The sequence below is a fragment of the Ambystoma mexicanum genome, chromosome 7q (assembly GCF_040938575.1).
Source record: "Ambystoma mexicanum isolate Mex_15411 chromosome 7q, UKY_AmexF1_1, whole genome shotgun sequence".
NCBI lineage: Eukaryota > Metazoa > Chordata > Amphibia > Caudata > Ambystomatidae > Ambystoma > Ambystoma mexicanum.
In genome coordinates, this window is record NC_090941.1 from 647,831,048 (window position 1) to 647,858,947 (window position 27,900).

General features: G+C 50.3%; 1 protein-coding gene across 2 annotated transcripts in view; it reads left to right on the forward strand.

Annotated features, from left to right (window-relative positions):
* The window catches only part of KATNAL1 (katanin catalytic subunit A1 like 1), a 789,545-nt gene that overhangs the window by 142,672 nt on the left and 618,973 nt on the right, over positions 1 to 27,900 (forward strand). For both annotated transcript variants that reach the window (XM_069639367.1, XM_069639366.1), the window contains one exon: positions 8,586 to 8,746. In XM_069639367.1, coding sequence (XP_069495468.1) covers positions 8,586 to 8,746 — 161 coding nt within the window. The remainder of the gene's footprint in view (positions 1 to 8,585; positions 8,747 to 27,900) is intronic.

Below are 27,900 nucleotides of genomic sequence, written 5' to 3' on the forward strand. Positions count from 1 at the left end.
GTTGGAAAGGGAGGTGGAGGGGGTGGTAGCCGTCGTGGATATGGACACAACCTCTGAAGAAGAGCTCATCCAAGTCGTGGAGGAGACCCAGCCCATCGGGAGGGATCCCAACGAGGGCGACGACGAGGGCGACGGTGACGCAGACAAGGCTCCTCAAGAGCCCTAACGCCCATCGTTTCCGGCGCCGCAGGACACCTCGGCGGCCATTTTGTCAGCCATCCAGTCCTTATGCTCGGAGATAAGGACTAGGTTGCTCCTTCCCTCGACGGAGGAGCCTGAGCCAGACCCGACGGAGGATCCGGAGCCAGGACCTTCGGGGAGCCCACCGCCTAAGATGAGGAGGATGCATCCTAGGCCTCCTCTCCCACCTCTGCCTTCCCCCGGTCCACTACCCACAGGGATGATACAGGCATGGACACGACAGGTACGGATGACGACGGAGGCGACGACGGGACGTGCCCCCCGTCGCCCCCTGCCCGGGCGTCCCCGCCCGATGAGATTTGATCCTTCCATGCAATGATCTCCAGGGCATCCGAGCTCTTCCAGCTCTGCCCCGAGGAAAAGAAGGAGGAGGGGCTCCTTTACCAGCGGCGCGAGGCTAAAAGGAAGACGGTCCTCGCCGTACCGCTTCTTGATGACATCTGGGATGAGGGGCTCGCCCTCCTCAAGAACCCGGCCACGGCTCCTGCGAAGAGGGACCGGTACGAGAAGAAGTACCGGGTCCCCGACGCTGCCCCCTTGTGCCTTAGGGCGCAACCTACCCCGGACGCGGTCGTTTCGGCGGCGGCCAAGAAGAAAGCGGGGGGGCATCGGCCTCGACTTCAACCTCCCCTCCAGACGGTGAGGGTAGGAAACTGGATGCGATGGGACGACAGGTCATCTCATCTGCAGCGACGACCATCAAGGCGGCCAACGCCCTGGCCATCGTAGCCCGCTACGACAGGGAGTTGTGGTTCAAGATCGCCCCTCTGTTGGACTTCCTTCCGGATGCCAAGAGGGCTGAGGCCCTGGAAATCTTGCAGGAAGGTGAGATTGCCTCAGACCACGCCATTACGGTGGCTACGGACATCGCCGACACCGGTTTCCGTCAGTTGGGCAACGACGTTTGCCTGAGACGACAAGGATGTCTCAGGGCGACGGATTTCCGCCAGGACGTTCAGACCAAGGTTTTGGACATGCCCTTCGATGGGAACAACCTTTTTGGCAAGGCTGTTGATGAATCCCTTCAGGCGATCAAGACGGACACGGAGACGGCCCGTGCACTGGGTGTGCTCCAACAACGACGGCCGCCCTTTCGGAGTTCCGGAGGCAGACAGGGTGCCTCCAAGGGAGCCTGCAGCAGCTCCTCTATTTACCGTCAAGCGGCAAGGTCTTCATCGCAGGAGGCCTACAGGGGACGGATCCCGCCGTCGTCGCCAAGGTGGTCAAGGAGGCAAAGCAGCCTCCAAGCAAGATTGAACCGTCCGTCGTGTCGGGCCCCCGCCGAAGCACCCCGGTGGGAGGCCGGCTGACGAAGTTTGTCGGCGTGTGGGAGTCCATCTCCACCGACCGTTGGGTGTTGGACGCCCTGGCCCTGGGGCACGCCCTCGAGTTCCAGAAGAGGTGCCCCCGCATTCCTCCCGAGGCCAGGAAGGAAAATCACGTCCCTCAACTGCTTTTGGAAGTACGGGCGATGCTCAGGAAAGGTGCCATCGAGCTTGTCCCGAAGAGGCTTCGGGGCTCCGGAGTTTACTCAAGATACTTCCTCGTGAGGAAGAAGACAGGAGGATGGCGTCCCATTGGACCTGCGACGATTAAACAAATACATCAAGGCACAGAAGTTATGGATGGTCACCCTCCAGCATGTGCTGGGACAGCTGGAGGAGGGCGATTTCCTGTCGTCATTGGCCTTGGAGGATGCTTACTTCCACATCCCTATTCTAAAGAGGCACCGAAAGTTCCTCAGGTTCGTGGTCACAGGGCCGCACTACCAGTTCAAGGCCCTCCCGTTCGGATTAAAATCGGCGCCCAGGGTGTTCGCCAAGTGCCTAGCACCAGTGGCGGCGCGGCTGCGCCTGCAGGGGATCCACGTCTACCCCTACCTAGACGACTGGCTCATACGGGCAAGGACAAGGGAGCTCGCCGTGGAACACACCGCAAAGTCCGTCCAGCTGCTCACGGACCTGGGGTTCTCCATCAACTTTCCAAAATCTCACCTGGTCCCGTCGCAAGTCGCCCTGTTTCTGGGAGCACAGCTCGACACAGTGGCACGGCGGGCCTCACCGTCGGAGGAAAGGATAAGGACCATCCTAGGAAAGGTGCAACGTCTACTTGCCACGGACGTGGCCAGAGTGAGGTCTGTCAAGTCCCTCCTCGGAATGATGTCCTCCTGCATTTATCTGGTGCCCCATTGCAGACTTCGGATGCGGCCCTTGCAAGAATTCCTCGACGCCCACTGGATCCAGACGACGGGCAGCTTCGAGGACAGGATCTCGCTCGACGAAACGTTCCGTCAGGCGATACGATGGTGGGGTGTCCGCGCTCATCTGACAGCGGGAACAGGCTTCCTAGCCCCGGCCCACCAGGTGACGGTGACGACGGATGCCCCCCTGGAAGGTTGGGGAGCGCACACCAGGGGCCTCCACGCGAGAGGCCTTTGGTGCTCGGAGGAGAAGACTCTCCACATCAACATCTTGGAGCTCCGCGCAGCGTTCTGGGCCCTCAGGTCCTTCCTTCCGTCCCTCAAGGGCAAGGTGTTGAGGATCTTCACCGACAACACCACCACGATGTTTTACATTCGGAAGCAGGGCGGAACCAGATCCCCTGCCCTGTCCAAGGAAGCCCAGGATCTGTGGCATTGGGCCATCGCACAAGGGATGTTTCTGGTACCGTTTCATCTGGCAGGGATAAAAAACACTATTGCCGACTCACTCAGCAGGGAGCTGTGCTCGTGCCACGAGTGGGAACTGCGCCAGGATCAAGTGGACCGACTCTTCCGACGATGGGGCGAACCCCAGATCGATCTCTTCGCGACGGCAGCGAACTCCAAGTGCCGGAGGTTCGCCAGCAGGTTTCCCCAACCGAGGAGCATGGGCGATGCTTTCTCGTTCCCCTGGGACGGCTTGTTACTTTATGCATTCCCGCCGTTGCCGTTGCTACTCCGGCTCGTCAACCAGCTCGAGAGGTCCCGGTGCAGGATGATCCTCGTCGCACCGGCGTGGCCGCGGCAGATCTGGTTTCCGGACCTTCTGGACTTGTCAGCGTGCACACCAGTCAAGCTACCGACGGACGCGGATCTTCTCTCCAGAGAAGGAGGCGCCATTCTTCATCATGAACCAGAGTCGCGGAACTTGCAGGCCTCGCTCCTGCAGCACTACAGTTTGGAGGATACGACATCCCGGCCGACTGCAGAGAGGTTCTTGCAAAGGCCAGGGCATCCTCAACTCTCAAGTGCTACGGACACAAATGGAAGAGGTTCTCTGTCTGGTGCCGGGCACAGAAAATTAACGCTCTGCGGATTACGGCCCCTCAAGTATTGCCGTACCTACTGTCTTTGGCCAATGCTGGCCTATCTCACGCTTCCATTAAGGTACATCTGGCTGCCGTGTCACGTTACACCAGAACTACAGGACGGGCGTCCTTGTGGTCTCATCGTCTGGTGAAGGAATTTATGAAAGGACTGTTCCGATCATTCCCGCCGGTGAAGGCCCCTGCCCCGGCGTGGGAGCTTAACGTGGTACTAACTAGGCTCATGGGGGCCCCATTCGAGCCTATGCATTCAGTGCCGTTGAAGTTTCTGTCGTGGAAGACAGCATTCCTCTTGGCCATCACCTCTGCACGACGAGTGGGGGAGATCCAGGCCCTGTCTTGCAAGCCTCCATACTTGACTTTTCACGACACGAGGGTGGTGCTGAGGACGCACCCCTCCTTCATGCCCAAGGTGCCGTCGGACTTCCACCTCAACGAGCCCTTGGTGTTGCCAGTTTTCTTCCCGTCTCCTTCGTCGCCGGCTGAGAGGACTCTGCACTCGCTAGATGTAGCTAGAGCGCTGAAGTTCTACGTGGACCGCACGAAGAGTTTCCGGAAGACATCACAGCTGTTTGTGAACTTTGGACCTTTGAATCAAGGGAAGGCTCTCTCGAAGACTTCCTTTTCCAGATGGCTCTCCGGCTGCATCATGCACTGTCACCGGTTGGCAAACCGACCGCTGCCAGGCCGTCCGAGAGCCCATTCCACCAGTGCGATCGCTGCTACTACGGCGTTCCTGTCTGGTGTGCCCCTGCTCGACATCTGCAGGGCTGCTACGTGGAGGTCGACGCACACCTTCACGAGATTCTACTGCGTCGACCGGGATTCCAGGGAGGAGTCCAGAGTCGGCCAGGCAGTGCTGCGCAACCTGTTCGCCTGAGGTGAGCCTGGGGAGGAGGTAAGAGTTGCTAAATGTTGAGTTGTTGTATTGCTTGATATTGAGCCTTGTGCCACCTCCCGTGGTTGTGCATGTGTATACTGCTATGTATTCTTATATTCATGAGCATGTGAATCCATGCCAGACCCCATGCTGGAGAAGGAACAAGTTACTTACCTGTAACTGTTGTTCTCCAGCATGGGTCTGGCATGGATTCACATGCGAACCCTCCCGCCTACCCCTCTGCGGCTCTTCACTTGGTCATACTGCCACTTCACGTGCTACCAAATCTGAGAATGGCTGCCAGGGGAGGGGCTTAGGGAGAGGGCAGTCATTGGCTGGGGGCAGTATGACCCAGAGACCAGTGATTGGTTACTACTGAGAAAGACAGATCAGAAACGAAACTGATACTGATTTTTTTCTATACCGAGGATTCCCGGCCTGACGACGGGGAATATATTCATGAGCATGTGAATCCATGCCAGACCCATGCTGGAGAACAACAGTTACAGGTAAGTAACTTGTTCCTTCTCCTGTCCCTTGCTGTCATCTGTTTCTTCCCCTAGGTGCAGGAAGAGGTTATTCTCGTGCTGATTGGGGTTGAATATGAGGCGGTGAGTTAATGCGCGATGCACAGCGCCTCCTTGACTTTTCATGTGCTAACCTGTGTTTCCTTTCTTTTGTAGGTCGTTGTGAGGTTCCGGAACAGGTGCTGACCAAGAGCGACTCGAATTCAGGTAAGCGTCTGATGGTTCTTGCTGCTTTCTGAATTGAAATATGGAAACGCTTACTAATGTTGTTTTTTCCTTCCCTTCTTTCCAGGTTGCGGCGTTCCGGAGATGGATGCGGCGCCGAAATGCTGTGTTCACTGGACCGGGTGAGCGATGGATTGCGAACAGGATACTACTCACAGGTAAGTGTCGTACTAAAGATGTTTTTGTTGTTGTTTCAGGTACGCGGCTCCAGGAAGGCAGGTAAGGAACTCAAGAGACTGAGCTGAACACAGTGAGCATCACGCTGCTAACCGCAGAGTAACGCAAAGCGTGTTCCTCTGTTTGGGCATGGCTTATATAGCCTCCGGGATCCCAAGGTCCGACCAAACCCAAAACACTAGACCGCATAGCTCAGTTCTTGGAACTGAACTATGTGGGAGTCTCCATGTTGGGCCAAGCCCATTACAAAGTCCTGGCCCCCATGTTACCTTTGCATTGAGTATGAGCCTGGCACCAGAGGTGCCAGGACTGGCTCCAGGAGAGTCTTTGGCGAGATGGCAAGGCCTTTGGGGCCATAATAGGTGACCCTAACCTGGGTCCAATGGGTAGGCTGACTTGCCTATGAGGGTTGGGGGTAAGGATTGTGACAGTCCTTTTCTTTCTTCTCCTCAGTTGGAAGAGTGAACAGACTGGCTAGTCAAAGGGACCAAAGAAGATTCCCTCTTGGTGGATGAGGGAGAGGTGCAAAGCCCTTACCATCAACCGCTGCTTCAGCCGCCTCAAAACCTCTCTGAGGACTTAACCTACAAGACCCTGGTGGGAGGCAGCCTTTCACTGCATCTGCAAGAATGGCGGGGCATTACTTCAGATGTGTAGGCATTGCAAACGGTAGCCTAGGGTTACTGCCTCCCCTTTCTAAAGATTCCTCAGGACCATCCACCGGGGAGCCACTCATTCAAAGTTCCGGATCCATTCATTGTGCAGGAAATGTTGAGCATACTAGAGAAAGGCGCTGTAGAATCAGTAACTGTAATGGAGAGGAACAAAGGGTGGTACTCTCCCTATTTCCTAATCTCCAAGAAGGACAGGGGATTGAAACCCATCTTAGACTTGAGATGCTTGAACAGGGTCCTCAGGAAGGACAAGTTCAAGATGGTCACACTTTCTCAGATCCTTCAGGCCCTCCAGTTCCACGATTGTATGGTATCATTGGACCTTCAGGATGCTTACTTTCATGTGCCTATCCATCACAAGGACAGAAAGTACCTGAGGTTTACCGTTGGCGGTTCTCATGATCAGTTTCGAGTTCTATCTTTCGGGCTGACCTCCACCCTGAGGTTTTTCACCAATCTAATGGCGGTGGTGGCAACGAGTCTCAGGAGAGGGGGGATTTACATCTACCCCTACCTGGCCGATTGGCTGATGATGGCACGGTCTCCCGAACAGGCTCTGGAACATCTCGGCATAACCTCTGCCACTCTCTCCACAGACTAGCCTTCTCCCTCAATTACAAGAAGTCCCACATGATACCATCTCAAAGACTCCAGTTCATCGGAGCAGTCTTGGATGCATCCTTAGGAAAACCCTTGCCACCCGAGGTGAGGGCACCACACACACATTCTGCAGATGGTCACCAAATTCCAGATTGCCCAGCATCTTCCAGCCTTCGATTTCCTGAGGTTGCTCGGCCTCATGGCATCCTGCATTGTCCTGGTGCCACAAGCTCGCCTGAGAATGAGATCCCTCCAATGGGCTCTCAGGACATAGTGATCTCAATTCTCAGGCAGGATGACGGACTTCATTCAGAGCGCAAACAGAATCACACAGGATATCCTGTGGTGGGCTTGAGAGGACAACATTCTGAAGGGGGAACCTTTTTGGCAACCATGGCCGGAGATGACAGTAGTTACGGACGCTTCACTCACAGGGTTTGAGAGCCCACGTCAACGATCTGACAATTAGCAGTTGTTGGTCTCCATCGGAGTCCAAACTACACATAAACCTTTTGGAGCTGAGGGCAATCTGACTGGCGCTGAAGTCCTTTCTGCCCTCTGTACAGGGAAAGAATGTCCTGATAATACCGGAAAACACAGTGTCCAAGTACTACCTCCACGAAAGAGGAGGTGTGCGGTCACTACCAATGTACAGAGAAGCAATGAAGTTCTGATTCTGGGCAATTCAAGAAGGAATCTCCCTGTCGACAGTTCACCTAGCTGGAGAGCAGAACACGGTGGTGGACGCTCAGTCTCCTTGCGTAACCCTACAAATGGATCTTTTCGTGACCAGTGTCGACAGGAAGTGCAAACTGTTCTGCTACAGGGAATTTTTCCACAAGAGGAGCTCTGGGGACATGTTCGTAGTGGACTGAGAGTTTTCACTCCTGTATGCATTTCCCCCAGTCCCGTCATTCCTCATCTGATTAGGAGGATGAGAAAATTTGGGAAAACCATGATCCTAATTGCTGCGAATTGGCCCAGGAGGACGTGCTACCCCGACCTTCTGACATGTTCAGCTGCCCTCCAATGCATCTTCCACAAAGTGAGGACCTTCTCTTGTGAGAGGAGGATTGGGTACTCCATCCAGAGATCAAGACACTACACCTTCACGCATGTTTTCTGAGAGGTTGAGCTAAAAGGATTGGGACCTCTCGGATGACATAATGGAGATTTTGCTTTCGGCCAGAAGGCCGGCAACAAAATCCTTGTACCGCTGCCGTTGTAACAAATTCTGCAGCTGGTGTAGGGAAAAGGATGTGGACCCATTTCATTGCGATGCACCAGTTATGGCAGCACAAACGAGGAACTCGCTCCCTCTTACACTACGAGCTGATCAAACCTATTGGGCTCTTATGGGGATGTACCGGGACCGGCACCCGCGAAAGGGCAATTACCAGGTCCGGCTGGGCCGGAATAGCCCGGTAATTGCCATTTGCGGGTGCCGGACCCGGATGCGAGTTTGGAGGTAGTCTTGCCGGTTTTACTGGCAAGGCTACCTCCAACCTCGTAATGAGGCCCACTGTATGCATGAGCTGAAGATCCAGCCTGACACAATTAAGAACATGTTTTCCTTTGAAAACGAAATGAAGTGCCTTGCACGTAGACATTACATCAGTTTATGGGAACGTCTTTCTGCAGTTCGCTGTATGTATCCAAAACCTAGGAAGCAAGTGATTATTTTTTTAATTTAAGGCCACAGTGAAACTACTTGTTGTAGAGTGGTATGTGTGAAAGTGTGAGGGTAAAATGTTGCTTCCACAGAAGTTTAGGTTGTTTAAAAAAGTAACCACATTTTAAGCTGAGGTATTATTATTTTGCTTTCACTATTGCTTCATTTTAGTTTTCACTTTTTACAGTTTGTTCTCACTGTAGTTACATAGTATTTAATTATGACATTAAGGCGTTTCTTTGTTCTGTGCTGGACGATGATAGATTTTTTTTTTTTTTTTTTTTAACCTTCACTTGTCCCCTAATACCTTCTTTTCTTTAAAGGTGCGGCAACAGCTACTAGAGGAATATGACCAAGTGAAGAGTATTGTTAGCACTTTGGAGAGTTTTAAGATCGATAAGCCAGCAGATTTCCCTGTATCCTATCAAGATGAACCATTTCGGGACCCTGCCGTATGGCCCCCTCCTGTCCCAGCTGAGCATAGGTATGTATTTGGTAAATATTTTCATGAATTAATTTCCGAATGCGTCACAGTTCTAATAAAACAATGTATCCAACCTGCTTTGTTACATTCTTAATTTGGTTGTGGCATTGCTCTAAGACTGAATGATAGCTTTGTGGGTTAAGCACTTGCTTGCCACACCTGTATTGATCATGCAGGGCTCTGATTTGTATCACACAACGTCTGATTCAGACTTTAAACAGCTGAGTTTAATAAATTGAGTATGTTAAATTGCGCCATCATAAAGCATATAGCCATATATCAAATATATTCTTCTAATTATCATTTTAAATTGTAAATCTTAATCTGCAATGCATCCTTGCGTTCCATAATTAGTCATACTTTATTCAACATTGTGTTTGCATACAGAGATATTCTCACAAGCTGCACCTTATATTAAACACACAGCATGTTAAATCTCAAGAAAGTGGCCAGCACAGGTTTGGAACCTATAGGGCCCATTTTCAGGAATATTTTATCTGAAATACTTGATTTGCACATTGACTTTTGAGCTTCCCTTGCAGAACTGAACGGTGGGGTGAAAAGGTAGACGACCGGCGAGGCCCTAGAGAAATATCAGTTGCCTTCATATTTGTTTGAGCTAAAATATAAAGCCCAACTGGCAGAGATGGAACCCCAAGCCAATGAGTTTGAATTAAAGGTTGAAAATGTAGAACATGGGTTGCGCACATGTGATCTATGTATTTTTGGAGGTTTCAATCGTAAAGGGAGACACTGTAACGAGAAGAGAAGGTGATTAAGGAGATTGTTTCCTTTTGTTTCAGGATGAAGGTGGTAGAGTTCTACTGATGGAAAGTTCACATAGAGCCCTATTTCACCCTTGATTTCCTATCTTTGGAGTTTGCAGGTGTTGGTAGCCCTCTGAAATTGGTTGAGTGGCAATCGTTGGCCACCTACATCTCTCAGATGTGACTTATACTATGGCGTTAATCCCCCATTCCTAGGGCTGGAACGGGGGCTGGGGGCCTAACAGCTCGGCAGCCCAAGTTATAGCGAGTTTGGATAACGAGGGCTTTGGGGCGTTACCCCCAGTTCCAGCACTTGTAACTGGGGGAATAAGGATATTAGCAACCTGGGTTGCCAAAGCAGCAATCCCAGGGTGCTACAAAAATGTATTTTCCTTCATTCAACGGGACGCCATGTGATGCAGCAAGAGACCGATATGAAAAAGTTGTCTCTTGGCTGCCCTTCTGTTTCAGATTCTTCTGTGCTAGACACCTCAAGATTCAGGAAGCCTCACCTCCCAAAAGATTTGGTGAGTGTGTATGATGTTAAAACTGATATTCTGGATTGGATGGGTACATTTGAGTTTACATGCAAAGTATAAGGTATATGTGAGAGTGAGCGTGTTCCATGGTTATCTCTAGGCTCCCCCAGAATAGCTGTGATGGAGTTGAATGAAGCTGATAGAGAGGATTACCAGTTAGTAAAGACTGCTCTCATAGCCATGTTTGGGAAGACCCCTTTGCAATACCTGAAAAGGTTTAGGGACCACAGTAAGAAAGATGGAAGCTTGTGGGCCACTTGGGTGTGCGAAAGCCTGAACAACTTAGATGGGTGGGTTAAGGGCTACAAGGTGAGCACTTGTGATGGTATACCATATCTTGTCATGCTAGAAAGTATTTTTGATGCCCGTTCCCCAGAGCTAAAACAGCCCCTTGCTGACTCGAAGGAACTGAACCCCACGAAATTAGCACTTGCTGATGACTTGTGGCTGGCCACCAGGGCTACTTGCAACGATCTTGGGGCTCCTCACAAGAAAGAGGATGGGAAGAAGCATAAGAAAGATGAGAATGATCATTCCAAATAGCTCCTTCCAAAAAAGGGCTTCAAACATAACAAGGGTACATTTCCCCATTAACAACCTTATTGGGCTAGTGAAACCTCTGGGCCCAAACCAGAGGGAGGTTATCAGAAACCCCCATTTCAAGAGACATTTGGGCAATGTGTGGTTTGTGGGTCTGGTGACCATGTGAACGAAGATTCCAGATGGAAGGGTAAACCTTCAGGGATCCCATCTGTCTCCTTAGCCTTCACAAATGATGTAGATGTACCAATGACAGATGCTAGCTTTCACACTCCAGCTGAGGAACCCATTGGTGTTCAGGATAGATATTATTTAGTATCTCTGGGACTGTGGGCGCAACAGAACATTGAAGTCTAGAATTCCATTTCTGACAATACTAAGAGTATTATAAAGACAGTGTGCTTGTTAATGGTCAGTACATCCCTGCCAATAGAGATATTGGGGCCAGAATAACTGTGTTAGAAGAAAGTTTTTTTCAACCTGAGGAAGTAAGTTGCTAAGGCTCCCAAAAGGCTTACCAAGTTAGCAGGAGGTCCAGCCCAAAGGTGTCCCATACTGCCAGCTATCATTAAATGACTGTTAAAACCACTGTGAGTGTTCAGTCTGAAGTGCCTGGTAGGTTACGTTTAGGCAATGACTTGAAGGCCCTGGGTGTAGTGTCCATCCCACCAAAGCCTCCTTCTAAAAAGAGAAGGTAGCTGACAAGAAAAGCAAGGGAGGCAACCTTAAGAGAATTTCCAACAGAGTCCAAGGAGAAATCCAGATTTTCAAAATGAAAGAAGAGCCACAAGCCCAAAACTTGCTGAAAGAAGAGAGATCCTGTGAAAGAAAAACTCCAGGCCACACCTGTGACCCCACCAGCTGAGGCTGAGTTGGTGACAGAAGAATCCCCTGAAGAACCATCTTCTGATAAGCCAGAGGTGGAGGAGATTCAATCCTGTCTGGAGGATCTGGATCCTTGAGACCATCCTGAGCTGTGGACTCTGCTTGCAGAAGGTGGGCCTTCAAGTACCGACTTCAGTAGGGAACACAGATAGGACCCCTCTCTAGTAGGTATGTGTCAGCAGGCAGCTTCCCAGAGTGAAGGGCAAGAACCTGGGAAGCATAGGCTCTACTGGGAGGATGAAACCTATGGAATCTATTCCAAGGGAGGATCTCATTGTACTTCTACTGGCCCATGATGGGTGCAGGATAGAGGAACATTGCAGGAGTTGCCAGTTACCAATTATCTGGCAACAGTGGTTCCATGAATGTGGCACCTTTTAGTGCCTTTCCCATTTGTGGGAGTTTCTTTGAGAGAGTTGGGAGTGACATTGTTGGTCCCCTAGTCCCTCCAACTTCTTCAGGCAACCAATTAATATAGGTTGTAGTGGACCATGCCACTAGATACCCTGCAGCCATACCAATGAGAACGGTTACTGCTCAGGAAGTGGCTAAGGCCCTACTTGGTATTTTTACCAGAGTAGGATTTCCTAAGGAGGTTGCATCCGACAGGGGGTCAAATTGTATATCCCACAACATGCAGGCCATGTGGAAAACCTGTGAGGTCACCTACACGTTCTCAACATCCGACCACCCTCAAACAAATGGGTTGGTGGAGAGGTTTAACAGGACTATGAAGAACAATATTGGTGCTTTAGAGGAACCCCTTAGAAATGGGACTTCGTACTGCCATGCCTTTGTTTTGCTTACAGAGAGTTGCCTCAAGCTGGAGTGGGCTTTAGCCCCTTTGAACTCCTCTATGGTCATCCTGTCAGAGGCCCTTTGGCCCTGATTAGGGAGGGTCTGGAGAGTGCTCCAACCCTTAAGCCAGGACAAATTAAAGAATATGTGCTAGGCCTCAGACAGAGGATGGCACAGATGATTACTGAGGCTTCTTAGAACTTGAAAGCTGTTCAAGCTCTGGTCCAACCAGAAGGGTAACATGGTGGAGTTTACTCCAGACCAACAATTTCTGATCATGTTCCAGTAAGACATAGGGTCTTAAAGGACAAATGGGCAGGACCATTGAAGGTTGTATGCAATGTGAGAAACCAGAAGGTGTCTCACCCGCTAGTCCCCACGGGTCTCTCTCTCAGGTGGCCAGGGCACAACCATCGCCTTTGGTTCCAGACCCTGGGGGCGGACCAGTGCGGGAGGATCACCTGGGTGAGGGGTCTTCGGGGAGTGGGAGTGAGATACCGGATGGTGAGACGCAGCATCACTCTCTTCCCTGTAACACCTTTGCCCCATCCTACCAGGTAGGATATGTGGGAACCTTATCCCTCCCTCCCCCTTTTCCCTTCTCCAACACTTTCACACGGACAGCCCGCTGTGGGAGAAAACATTCACACCCGAGCAGTGTACCTGACATGTCCCGCTACTATGGTCAGATAAAGTCAGGCAATTACTGACAATCATTCACACCTGACCTCCATTAAACTTGCCCACATGGATAAAAGGCGGAGCACGAGAGCACACTCTGAGCGAGGCAAAGCACATGAAGGAACAGCAGTTTCGAGTGGACAGCTGAACGAGGGGATAAAAACGACAAACCCAGAAGTCTTCATAAGAAGAGAAATACCCTTAACCTTTTTGGCAAGACCCTGTTACTTTCAAGAAACCTTCGAGGCAGAAAGCGTAAGGCCAAGGAACCAGACTGAAGAATCCTGCATTGTGTGTCGAAGATATTGAGAGCCCTCCCGCATAACTGACCAAGGCAATGGAGGAGCAATAGCAGCCACTGTGGTATAGTCCTTCGCTCCAAGAACACAGCCGGAGAGTTGGGGAGACCGATGCAAGACCGGTCTGTGTTCAAGTCAAGGTTGCAAGCAGCAACATTGTTTAACGAGCGCTGGAATGAACATTGGTGAAAGTGTGTGATGAAAGACGCAAGTAGAAACTGCTGATGAATGTTTGAACTTAAGAAGGCAAGAGACGATACTGTTGACAGCGTAGTTCGGCATAGTGAATGTGCTCAATTGAAGGTCTCTGTAAGGTATCCTGCCAAGAGAAATGAAAGTAGAAGATTGTTGAAAACAATTGTGTGAAGTGAATCAAAGTGGTCCTGCGACGGTTTAAGCACAACCCATCGCACATTCGAAAAGTCTTCGATTTTGGTATCCAGAGGATCCGAGCCCGAACGAGGGAGATCTGTGGTCCGAGCTCGAATTAGGGAGACCAAGTATGAACATTGTGATAAAAGGAGGTCTCATTCTGAAGAAGGAGATCCATGATGAACATTGAAAGTGAGAACTTGTGCATCTAAAAATCCTGATAGTAATGGAAGTTTGAGACTGTTTGTTAAGACAGACCCTCTGCAGTAAGGGACTGTTATTGGAAAAGAGGCTTTGGCCGAAGGCCCTTATGTCTGTGCTTTGAACTGCATTGTCATGGCCGAGAAGCCAGAGTGTGTGCAAAGCTCGAACGTGCTGCCTTGCCCCATGCTCAAAACTTGGGGAAGGGAAGCCAACTGCTCAACCGTCCTGACATTTTATTTCTTGAACACTTTTCTTTTTGCAAACACCATTTGTCCCACACCCTTTGGTATTTAGAAGTAAGGTTTGGCAACATGTTTATTAGTATAGGCCTTTTTATTTGATAGAGACTTGATTGCCACTGCATAATTATTTGATGGTCCTAACTTTCTCCGATCCTTAGATTTAGGTTTAAACACCCTTGAACTGTGATCGCTTGTGTCTGTCTTCACTGTTTGATACCATGCTTTCCTTGGTATACGTGGTAAACTATTTGGTATACGTGGGCAGGCAACCTCAAGGAGGCCCTTATGGTCTTTCCTACCAACCGCCTGAAGGCTTATGTCTCTAGACCAGAGATAGGAGCTTTGCTCTTATCTTCTGATCAAGAAGAGGGGAGTGAGCCTCTCCCAGATCTTCTCAGGGGACACTCTTCAGATGGACCTATAGAAGGAGTTAAACTCTCTTCTAATGTGACACTGCAGCAACAAAGGGAGTGCAAATCTCTGTTAAATCAGTTTTTTACCCCTCTGTTTTCTCTTACGCCAGGCCTGTCCCCTTGGGGCCAACATGACATTGACCCTGGTGATAGTACCTGTGAAAAGCAGGAACTACAGGTTGTCAGATCATGTGAGGAATCACATTAGAGAAGAGGTCAACAAGATGCTTGACCTTGGAGTGATTGAACATTCCGTAAAGTCCATAGGCTAGCCCAGTTGTGTTGGTGCCAAAAGCAGATACCAAAGAACTTTGGTTCTGTGTGGACTATAGTGCCTTGAATTCAGTTACAAAAACTGATGCCCATTCTTTGCCAATAACAGATGAACTGGTGAGATAAGCGGGCCTCAGCCAAATTCGTCAGTACTTTTGACCTAACAAGTGGTTATTGGCAGATTGCCATGACTGACCATGCCAAGGAGAAAACAGCATTTTCCACCCCTGAAGGCTTGTACCAGTTTAAGGTCATGCTCTTTGGATTAAAGAATGTACCTGCACACTTTTCAGATTATGGTAAATCATGTTCTGAATGGGCTAGATAACTTGGATGACATTGCAGTGTTCAGCCCTACCTAGGAAGAACATATTATCCACCTGGACCAGGTGTTGCAAGCCCTTCAACAGGCCAATCTGACCATCAAAGCAAGCAAGTACAAAGTTGGTCGGAGTAAAGGGGTCTACCTTCAAACATGATGTAGGAGGAGGTGAGATCAAGACCCTACCCAGCATAGTACACGCTGTATAGGACTGGGCCACTCCAACTACTCAAACTCAAGTAAGAGCCTTTTTAGGACTTACTGGATACTACAGGAACTTCATTGAGAACTATGGGACCATAGTTTCTCCACTGAATACTGTGTCCTCGTTCAAGTACCCTAAGAAAGTCAGGGGCTGAAAGATGCCCCCTGTAAGGCTCCAGAGCTGAGAGCTCAAGATTATAATCAGGCCTTCTTAGTCCAGACTGATGCTTCCAACAAAGGGCTAGGGATAGGAGCAGTCTTGAGTCAATTTGATAGCAAAGGCAGGGCGCACCCCATCTGCTTTATTAGTCGAAAACTAAAAGATGGGGAAACCAGGTGGGCCACAATTGAACGTGAATGTTTTTCTATTGTATGGGCCTTCAAGAAGTTCAGGCCATACCTGTATGGAACTACTTTCAGGATTCAAACTGACCACCAACTCTTAAGGTGGTTGATGCAGATGAAAGGAGAAAATCCAAAGTTGCTCAGGTGGTCCCTTAGCCTTCAAGGCTTTGACTTCACTATTGAGCTCGGGTCAGGTACCCAACATAGGAATGCTGATGGTCTCTCCAGAAAGTATGGCCGATTGGACCAAGAGATTCATCCAGGAGTGGATTAGATCCTTCTGTCCCTTAGTCTGGGGGGGCAGGGCGAGTGCTAGGGAGATTTATCATTGTTATGCTTCATCCCCTCTCCTAGTGAGACCCCCCCAGCACTTTTTGCCTGACCTCTGCACCTTTTTCTTTCTAGCCTTTTTCCCCCCCGATTCATTCTTATTGGCTCTGAAATTTGGAGCTCCGTTCTGTGTTTTATCTTAACTATGGAGTTTGCTTTCCTTCATATCTTTTTAAAGGCATCTGTGTTTAACTTTTCCAACAGTAGAAGTTTATTTTGGTAAGAGATGGCATACCTTAAAAACACAGCAAGTTAACATCACAATACCATAAAAACATCAAACAAATAAAATCATCACATAGACTTAAAAACAAAACTCTACAATCATGAACATTCAAGCCTTAATAAAGATTCTCTTCATGACAAAGCACGCTTTAAAGACATCAGAACTGCCCATCCCACCTGTACATAATCAAACCATAACAAATCATGTAATGCAGGCCCGTAGTGTTGCAGGCCATGGCCCTGCAAAACAGGTTTTCATGTTTGTTCCCTAATTGGTGAGAAGATGGGGCAGAAAACAAAAAAAGTGTGACAGATCTCCTTTGGGTGCCCTACAGGACTGGTCTGTACTCCCTTTGGACCAAACCGACTTCAGAGCTCTCTGGTGTATGCAGTTAAAACGTGCCCTTGAATCAGGAAAATGCTGAGGGTTCATAAACTCCGAAGATGCTCTTCTAGCCAAAAGAAACGGAGGCATACTTATTCTCACCGAATTTGTAGTCTCAGAAGTTAGCAAAACGAATGTATGAAAACAATATCCCACCCCTGCATCAGCCAGCAGCATTTTCACGTGCCTGAGCCAAGGGATTTTTAGCTAAGTCTCTGCACCAAATAACAAATTAGTTCCCGAGTCAAGGTGGCTCTAGTGTTTCCCCAAATTCTGAGCCAATAGCTGACCTGTAAGGCTACAACCAAATCGCCCAAGAACCAACAGCAAAGCTCTTGGTGTACTGCTAAAATAGTAGCAGATCCAGGCAGCCCCAGAATGCTCTTAAAAAAGTCTTTCGAAGGGATTGTGTCCTCCGACGTATTCCTTATCTTAAATATATATAAATCCTTCAGCTTTGCTGGCCTCGGAAAATTTTTTCGCCAGAGGGCGCTGCGCGTCGATGATCGCCGAGTCGATGACCCTCGACGGCCTCCGTGCCGACGTCGACGTCATCCTGCCTATAAAGGCCGCGCGCAGCGTCCGTTGCTCAGTTCCGTTTTTCCGCGCTTCGTTGTGCCTCGGAACACCGTTGCTCAGTTCTCGTCAAGATAACGTATATAATAACTACTATTTACCTCGATATCGATGGCATCCTCCTCCGACCCGACGACCCCTCGGTCCGGTTTCAAAAAGTGCCGAGACTGCGGGAAGAAAATGTCGTTGACGGACCCTCACAGGGTCTGTTTGTGGTGTCTGGGAATCACGCACCAGAGTTCGGAGTGTGAGGAATGCCTTTCCATGACGGCGAAAGCCTTGAAGGAGCGTAGGGGGAAGCTCGAGAGAGGTAGGTCAACTTTAACTTCCTCGAAAGCTTCTTCGGTAGAGTCGAGACGTTCGTCTCCTCACCATAAAAAACACTCTCGATCTAGATCACGAAGTGGCTCCCACCACTCGTCGACATCGAGACACTCGAAGAAGAGACGTAGGAGATCCCCTTCGTCATCTTCGTCGAGTTCTCCTGAGAGAGTTCATTGCCCCACAAAACGCAGCTCGCAAGCTGAGTGGGAGGAATTCAGGAAAAAGATGCTAAGCGTCTTCGAGAAAGCGGCCTCGTCCCCCTCGAAGACAGCTGAGGGTGATACCCCGGGTAAAAAACCCAAAAAATCTAAACGCCGCGAGTCGCAGTACCCGGCGGAAAAGTCAACCCGAAAGCGCCTCGAGCCATCGGGAGATAAAGCATCATCGACGCCATCGTCGAAAACTCCTTCGAAACAGAGGTCGGCGCCATCGACGCCGTTGTCGAAGGATTCATCGGCGCATCAGTCGATCGAGTCGACGCCGACGTCGACGCCGATATCGACGCCGGTGAAGGAAAGAACCACGGCTACTCCACAGCCAACGGTTAGACAAAAGACCTCCGACTCGACGCCGAGAACGTCGACGTCGTTCTCGAGCAGGACTCCGATCCTTTCGAGTTCTTCGAGGCCTAGTACACATTTCTCGACGCTTTTCACGGCGCCTTCGAGTACTTTCACGTCGGTGTCGACGACATCGACGTTTTCAAGGCCTGTGATGATGGCTCCTTCTGCATTGGAAATGGGGTTTATACCATTCCAAAAACCAATGTATCCCCCTTTAACCTCGATTTTTGAGGAAAGGGAGGATTCAGACCAAGATATTGATTTACAGAGGACCACATCACCAGAGCCAGAGACTTTCGCCTCTGAGGAAGGAAGATTAAAAAATCTTCAGGATGCACTTCAGGAAGCTAGTGGCTTGGACACTTCTCCTGAAGCAGAATTTATCAAACCAGACCCAGGAGAACATGCGGAGACTCCATATAGAGCTCTGATGTCTAGAATCATAGAATTTATGGGTTGGTCTGCACCTTCTCCTGCCTTTCAGCAGGATGACCTCACTGACATACTGGACAAGGGCCCACAGGAGGATCCTGTGGTTCCATTTCACTCTGCTCTACAGAGAAGGATTTTGACAAACTGGGAAACGCCAGAAATTATCCCGGCAGTAAATAAAAAACTGTCAACAAAATACAGGGTGGCTAGTTCTGACCCTGAATATTTGTCAAAACACCCTACTCCTGAGAGCTTGGTTGTACAGGCTGCAACCTCATCAGGCAGCACATCTGCATACCCCACTGCTCCGCAGGATAGGGATGACAAAAAGTATGATGCCATGGCTAAGAAGGTTTTTTCTGCCTGTAGCATGGCGTTAAAGTCTATTAACGCGACCTGTACGCTCGCTAGGTTCAGCCACACCCTTTGGGAGTGCGCTTCATCAGCGGCTGACTGCCTCCAAGAAGGAGAGGAAAGGGACGCATTTTTAAACATCATCAGGGATGGTAAAGATGCGATGTGCGAGACCCTACAAACTGGCCTAGATTCTGCTGACAGTATCAGCAGGGCCATGGCGGCAAGTACCACAATCCGCAGGCATGCGTGGTTGAGGAAGTCTGGTTTTGCCTCTGACGTGCAGACCAGGCTTTTGAATATGCCCTTTGACGGTTCTACCCTCTTTGGAAAGAAGGCGGATGACAGTTTGGAGAAACTGCAAACGTCCAAGGCAGCAGCCAAGTCATTGGGAGCTGCTATCCGTCAGAATACCTTTCGTCCTTCGGGATCATCGTGGAGAGGACGGTCCTTTCGTTACTATTCCTCATATGGAAGGGGCAGGGGACGACCGGCTCAAAGAGGCCAAGGAAGATTTACCCGTGGTGGACGGGGTAGGGGAAAGAAAGCCGCACCCGCAGGAGCAGGAGCCACTTTACCTTCGGCAACTGCATCAGCCGCTTCAAAACCACTCTGAGGTCTCCCCTCACAGAACACCAGTAGGGGGCAGGTTAACTCACCATCTGACGGAATGGCAGGCTATTACGTCAGATGCTTGGGCTCTGGAGACAGTGGCCCAAGGTTACTGCCTGCCCTTCCTACATATTCCTCAGAGTCATCCACCGGGGAACAACCCTTTGAAGCTTCCAGATCCGCTCCTCTTGCAGGAGGTTTTAGACCTGCTAGAGAAAGGTGCCATAGAACTGGTACCTGTAGCGGAAAGGAACAAGGGTTGGTACTCCCCCTACTTCATAATACCGAAGAAGGACGGAGGACTGAGACCCATCTTAGACTTACGGGAATTGAACAAATTCCTCCGAAAGGACAAGTTCAAGATGGTGACTCTCTCTCAGATCCTTCAGGCCCTCCAGCTTCAGGACTGGTTGGTATCTCTAGACCTCCAGGACGCTTATTTCCATGTGCCGATCCATCCCAGGCACAGGAGATACCTGAGGTTCGCAATTGGCAGCTCTCATTATCAATTTCGAGTTCTGCCATTTGGGCTAACCTCCGCCCCGAGGGTCTTTACCAAGCTAATGTCGGTTGTGGCTGCAAGTCTAAGGAGGGAAGGGATTCATGTCTACCCTTACCTAGACGATTGGTTGATCAGAGCTGTATCTTCGGAACAGGCTCAGAGACAACTAGATTATGTTTGCCACTTCCTTCACAAGCTGGGCTTCTCCCTCAATTTAAAGAAGTCACAGATGATACCATCACAGAGACTCCAATTCATTGGAGCAGTCCTGGACACTTCCCTGGGAAAAGCCTTGCCACCAGAGGTGAGGGCTCGAGATATTCTGCAGATGGTCATCAGATTTCAGAATGCCCAATATCTCCCAGCCTACGACTTTCTGAGGTTGCTAGGCCTCATGGCATCCTGCATATTCCTCGTGCCGGAGGCTCGCCTGAGAATGAGATCCCTCCAGTGGGCACTGAGAACTCAGTGGTCACAGTTCTCAGGAAGGATGACAGATCTCCTTCGGATCCCGGTCAAAGTAGCCCGAGACCTTCAGTGGTGGGCCTGTCGGGAGAACATCCTGAAAGGAGAAATGTTTTGGCAACCATGGCCGGAGATAACAGTAGTCACGGATGCCTCACTCACGGGGTGGGGAGCTCACGCCAACGACTTGACCATCAGCGGTCGTTGGTCTCCATCGGAGTCCAGACTACATATCAACCTGTTGGAGCTGAGAGCCATCAGACTAGCGCTGAAGGCTTTTCTGCCGTCTGTACGGGGAAGAAACGTCCTAATAATGACGGACAATACAGTGGCCATGCACTACCTCAACAAAAGAGGAGGCGTAGGCTCACTACCACTGTGCAGAGAGGCGATGCAGCTCTGGTTTTGGGCAATTCAGGAAGGAATCTCTCTATCGGCAATTCACCTAGCCGGAGAGAAGAACTTGACAGCGGACGCTCTGAGCAGGCAGAGCACAGTCTCTCACGAGTGGGAGATAGCTCAGGAAGTCCTTCAAGAGATCTTCGCCCTTTGGGGAACCCCTCAAGTGGATCTGTTCGCCACCAGTATCAACAGGAAGTGCGACAGATTTTGCTCAAGGGAATTTCCCCCGAGAGGAGCTCTAGGAGATGCGTTCGTAGTGGACTGGGAGTTCCCACTTCTGTACGCGTTCCCTCCGGTCCCTGTCATTCCTCAAATGATCAGGAGGTTGAGAAGGTTTCGGAAGACCATGATCCTAATTGCCCCGGATTGGGCCAGGAGAACGTGGTACCCGGACCTTCTAGACATGTCCATCTGCCCTCCAATTCGACTGCCATACAGAGAGGATCTTCTCTCGCAGAAGGAAGGTCAGGTTCTCCATCCAGCCATCAAGACCCTCAACCTTCACGCTTGGTGTCTGAAAGGTTGAGGTACAAGGATTGGGACCTTCCGGATGATGTTATGGAGGTGTTGCTTTCGGCCAGAAGGCCGGCAACTAAAACTCTATACCGCTGCCGTTGGAACAAATTTTGCAGCTGGTGCAGAGAAAAGAATATTGAACCCTTTTCTTGTGGTACACCTATGGTGTTGTCATTCTTACTTTACCTGGCTAATTCAGGCCTACAGGTTGGCACAATTAAGGGCTATCTCGCAGCGCTATCAATCTTTAAGCGCACTGCAGAGGAGCCTTCATACTTCAAAATTCCATTGGTAATACAATACCTAAAAGGATTAACTAATGTTTATCCCCCGAAACCTTTTCAAGTTCCCTTATGGGATTTAAACCTAATTTTAAACTTCCTAAAGGGTGCCCCTTTTGAACCACTACACTCTTGTTCATTGAAGCTTCTCACCCTCAAAACTGTTTTGCTAATAGCATTGACATCTGCTAGAAGGGTTAGCGAGTTGCAAGCCTTATCGTGTAAACCTCCACATACAATCTTTTACAAGGACAAAGTTGTTCTTCAGGTGAAGCCTAACTTCCTCCCGAAGGTAGTCTCGGAGTTTCACATCACTCAGAAGATTATATTACCTTCTTTCTACCCTCCTCCTCATCCGGGGAAGGAGGAAGAGAGACTGCACAGGCTGGACCCTAAGCGAGCCTTGAGCTTCTATATCAGCAGATTGGCTAAGATCAGACAAGCAGACCAACTCTTTGTAGGTTATGCAGGACATAAGTTGGGCCTTCCAATAACAAAACAAACCATCTCCAGATGGATTATTTTAGCCATTCTGGAGTGCTACAAATTGGCAGGAAAGGAGCCTCCTCAAAATCTAAGGGCTCATTCTACCAGGGGTATCGCAACATCCTCAGCCCTTCAAAGAGGGGTGCCAATTCGAGATATATGTGCGGCTGCCACATGGTCGTCCGCACATACATTTACCAAATTCTATAGCCTGGATTCCTCCTCTAGTCAAGAAACTAGATTCGGCAAGGCTGTGTTACACTCTGTCCATTCTGGAAGGGTAACATAACTTTTATTACTCCCGCCTCCAGTCACAATACCACTGCTATGGGAGTCTATCTAAGATAAGGAATACGTCGGAGGACACAATCCCTTCGAAGAACTAGTTACTCTTACCTTGTAACGTTCTTTCGATGGGATGTTCCTCCGACGTATTCCTTATCGACCCTCCCATCCATCCCCGCAGTATGACTTCCTGTGGGTTTGCAGCCTATGCTCCTTCAAGGTGATTAGTCTAATCCAAAAACATTACTGGGGACTACAAAACGGAACTGAGCAACGGACGCTGCGCGCGGCCTTTATAGGCAGGATGACGTCGACGTCGGCACGGAGGCCGTCGAGGGTCATCGACTCGGCGATCATCGACGCGCAGCGCCCTCTGGCGAAAAAATTTTCCGAGGCCAGCAAAGCTGAAGGATTTATATATATTTAAGATAAGGAATACGTCGGAGGAACATCCCATCGAAAGAACGTTACAAGGTAAGAGTAACTAGTTCTTCTCGACCACCTAGATGGGTTCCCATTTGCCAAAGCCCCACAGCACCATACCATATCTTGCCACAGTCGTAGCTTTGCCATGGTAGACTTTCAATACCAGTTCTAGCGGTTTCGCTTTAAATGAGCCCAGAGCTCTGGGTACCCCTCTGATTGCCTGCTTAAAACTTTGTGACTGCTTCTCAGTATGTGCCTCTGGCCCAAAATTTGCAGAGAATCTCACCGGAATATAATCCAAATGGTTCACTGTTTCTCTCCTTTCCCAAAAATAAGTTAAGACCTAGGGGTGGGGGATGTTTACTTCCACAACAGGCCATAACAGACGATTTCCAGGCATTTATCTGGAGCCCAAGATTATCCATGAAAACAAGAGTAGTCATCCACCAAACGTAACAATTTCCCAGAATAATTTAGCATTCTTCGAGACCGAGGAACTAATCCAATCCTCCCATGTCTCTCTTTCAATTTTTTGCTGCCTGCGTGCAATGGCTTTCATGTATACTGCTAGAGCCCCAGTTATGTTCGACTTTGTGGTTAAAGCTTTCTTGTGAATTCTTAACAGAGAGGACTTCAATTTTGCACATTCTAAGTTGAACCACATAGGATGAGGATTAGCCCTCCTTTTGCCCTCCCCAAAGTGAATGTGGCCGAAAGTTTACATAGAAGTAACAAAAAATCTACCCCAATAGCCCCATGTTCCATACACCCACAGAGTAGTCTTTGCAAAATCTGCCAATTATTTCTAATGATAACACTCTGCAGGTGCCGAGGATCCACTGATTGCCATTTCACCCTAGGGTGCAGAGCAGGACAAGGCACTCCCTGAGAGCTGGCTGAGCCTACAGGCTGCGTCCCACACTGAAGTCTCATTTCGAGCCGTATAGGAAAATGATTATTGCCTAGATCGTCAAGTAATCTAAACGCGCTAATAAAGCTCCAGGACTTGACTGGGACACAAAAGCAATCAATGGTCGAACGTCTCAATGTGGAAATAAAAAAAGTAAAATTCCCCGGGTTGTCTTCTATGAAACGACCATTGACTGAACGCAATTCCCACCCGTAAAGGAGCTTCCCGAGCCTAGCTCCCGAAGCTTCCCGAGCCTATCTCCCTCCCTACAAATGCGAGCATCTTCCATTACAGGAGTTGGTACACCAGCCAGATCGTCTTCAGACGGATCAGACAAACTGTTGCCTACTTCACTGCTCAGTTTAGCATTAAAATCCACTCCCAAAACGAGAAATGCCCCATTCGTGGCCGCCCACCTCACCAAACCTTCCATCGCTAGTGTTAAGGTTTACCAAATTGAGCATCAAGGCTGTTGTAAAAATTGACCACCAGCATGTCTCGGCCACCCCTCCTACACATTCTCACCCCTTACAAGAATGGGTGAGAAGACTGAAAACTGAAACCTTTGCTCATGTGTGGGAGCTTCACCAATATACATAACCCACCATGGTGTCGCCCCTCAGGCCCTTCAAGTGGTACACAGTGGGTTGTGAATCCCTCTACAGCTACGTCCTCCATAGCCCAGGATTCCTGTATTCAAACAATATCAATTCCTTCATGCAACAACAAAGATTACAAATATCCTAGTTTAGAATTGATACCCGTGATCCAAGATGGACGCCGTGGGAAGAGGACGTGTTTGAGAACCTCTCCCCACAGAACCGCACAGAAGGTGTCAAATAAAGCAACGTTGGCGGAAGAAATATCTCTCTGATGGTAACCGGATCGGAACATCAGCGTTAGACCGAAGCCGGAAGCGGAGAATTTAAAAGCAACATTGAAGCGCAGCCCACAGTGAGGGACGGGCTGGCAGCTCCGGCAGCAACGGGCGAGGTTATTCAGCACCAAACACCAAGTGAAAAGGAATCGGCAGTGATACAGGAGTAAGGGTGAAACGCACCACCCAACCCCGTCATAAGAGGAACCAAGAGAGTGGGGCTGCCCAGGGCGGATTATTACCTGCGCACAAATTCGTGACCCCGGGGAAGGGGAAGACAAGGAGGCGGCGACGAGGAGCACCTCTCGCCACAAAGGTGTCCAGCTTAAGGCACGCCAGAGGGACGCACCCAAGAAGCAAAGGAAAAGTGAGGCGCATAAAAGAGTGGCAACGGTAGGAGATTGAACACGGACGAGGAGTACTGAGAGGTAAACAGTGCCGCGCAACTATGGGAAACAGAGTCAACATCAACCTTGCAGGGTCGATGCAAGAAGCAAACCTCATCAAACCAAGAGACAGGGGCAGCGGGAACAATGACAATGTTCAAAGAAGACATGCAGAGCTGGTTCAAGGAATTCCAGGACCAGTTCATGGCCTCCTTTCAGACACAATTCGAGACATTGAAAGTCGAAATGAAGCAATCGGTACAGGAACTAAAATTGGACGTCGCAAAGCTGAAGGAGAGAACGGACACAATGTAAAGAGCAGTCCAAAATATGGAAGAGGATGCGTAGAAGGCAGAGGAGGCCCTGGAACATCTAGCGTGTCCGACACATAGCGGGGGCATCCCATGGCCGTGTCCCCCCCCCTCCTCCCTTTCTCCATCCGACCCGACCGCTCAGGCCGGCTCCTATGCCCCCCATTCTTCCCCCCCCCACCCCCTTGTTCTCGTGCCAGCCTGCTGCCTGCAATGATCCGAAACCTGGAATAACGAGCCAGACAAGTTGTAAAGTTTGGAAGAGTTAATGCATCAGCAGCTTTATTTGCATAAAGTCTTGGAGTTATCTTACAGACGATCTGTAATTCACAGGTTCTTCTACTCCGTGTGAAGTTACCTAGGTATGCCCCTCCCCCCCCCCTACCGTCGGCGTCCGGTGGATGCCTCCGGTTGAGCCCAGCCCTTGCTACCACATTCTCTCTACCCCCTGGCCATTCAATGTTTGTATTCCTTGGATCGTACTTCATACTTCGTCCCCCCCATATTTCTCTAAGGTACCAGTTGGTAGCCCCGCCCGACACACCTCACCGTGTCTGATGTCCGTTTCTATCTAAAACAGGCAGCCACTTGGTGCCTCGCTAATATCAGGTTCCTATACAGGCACCACCATCAGTGCCCCAATGCAACTCATACCCCCACATCACTTTTACATACGAGCCGACACCGCCCTCCAGTGCCGACTACCACTTTCTGCCTACCTATGCAGTCATCGCTTCACGATGTCCAGCTATCCTAGCGCACCTTTCTACGCTACCCTGCCCCCCCATCCCCTATTGTGCCGCTTCTGCTGCAAGCCTCTCTATCCCAACTTATCAGGCCCCCCAGGTGTCCCCCTCCCACCTTGCAGTCCCCCCTCCAGAGCTTCTCCGTATCCCCTGCACACCCTGTGCCCTCTTTCCCCAAGCCTCCCTACCGGATCTAGCCCAGGGCCCCCCACCCCCGTCCTCCTCCGTGATCCAGATTCCTAGCCCTGACCATTCCTTTCTCTGGCTTGCTCCACCCCTCTCCTGGTCCCAGGCTTCTGTGCCTCCGGACACCCCCCCCCTAGCTTTCTCCCCCTGCAAAGCCTCGGCTCTCTCATCCACCTAAAAGCCGGCATCCCCAGCCCCGGTCTTCTGTCCCCCCGTCACTTACCCCCCAAGCCTTGATCATTGCCTGCACCCCCCCCATTCCTTCCTTAAACCTAGAGTCCCCCCTTCTGTTCCCTCAGGTCGCCTTCCAGCCCTGTCTTAGGCCCCCCCAACCTCGCCCTTGTGTCTCCCTCCTTCCGTAAAGACTTCCCCCTACTGTTTTGTCTGTCGTTACCTGAGCCCCCTTAGTCTCTTCTTGCTCCCCCCCGACCGACTTACTTCCCTTGAAGACCTTTGTTGTAGGTTTGTGTTTCGTTCATTCCCCCCCCCCCCCACCCCGCACTTTTGGGTTTGGAAGTGGTTTCCAAGTCCCCTAATTCCCTCCCCTTTTTTCCCAGGGCCTCCCCTGAGTCTAGGACTCTTGGGGCGCCGTAAGATCTAATCTGTTGGCTGAGCATTCCCCTATGGGCCTGCCAGTGCTTTGCTAAAGGGATCGCCCTGTGACTCCTCCAAGACTCCATGCTGGCTGCCGGCGGCAGAGAGTTCCCCCCCCCCAGTCAGCGCAGGCAACTCGCTTTCCCATGCTCCTTTCCTGTGTAACCCCCCCGTCTTCACCCTCCTTGTTTGCCCCCCCGCCTGTCCTAGTTCGCCAGAGACCTCCTTCGGGCTATTATGTACAACCAGCATACCATAGAGCCCCCCTCCATTCCCACTATCAATACACGGGTGGTATCTGTGGAGACATGTGAGATTAATTCGCCCGCCGCGTAGTGGCATCCCGGGCAGCGCGCCGGACAATGGGAGGAGTCGCATCCTCCATAACAAAGGGGGAAAGGGCTGCCCATCTCCTTAGCACCAATGTGAACAGGGAGGTGACCAGGCAGCAACAAAAGGAACGCCCGACTCACAGGAGCCTGGGCCCTGGGAAAGGAGCTGATGCAGGTAACACTTACCTGAAAATTACACCTCCTTACTGTTCAAGGCCCGTAAGAATGTCCTTGTATTTTCCCATGTTCCCTCCCTAGCCTTGAAGCGCTTGAAATACTTTGTGGCTAAGCGCTATATAAATAAACTATCATATCATATAATTCTGGGGCTCAGGCAAAGCGCAATTCTAAGCGAGGCAGTACTTAGTGGCTGCTGTGGTACCGTCCAGCCCCAGATTACCTGTGTTGGCGTGAACCGACATGTTGACCGTTTTGCGTCTGGAACCTCCTTCCCCATGTGTGTCAGCGTCTACCTTAAACCCCATTAACCCCCTCCTTGTCGTGCCATCCAGATCACCCCTCCCCTGCCAGCGGGGATGGGGATCCCGCCTGCGCACCCTACCACGGACAGCAGCGAGGGAAAATTAAAGGGGTGGATGCCCTTACCAGTTGAGCTGGGGATACTAGAATTTTTGCCATGGCCGGGTTGTGGCACTAGGCCAGGTTGTTCGTACCTATGTGAAGGGGTGGGAAACATCCACCGGTCAGCTAATTCATAATTAGTTCATGCAGGGAAAGGTTTAATGAGCCCTGTTTGGGTTATT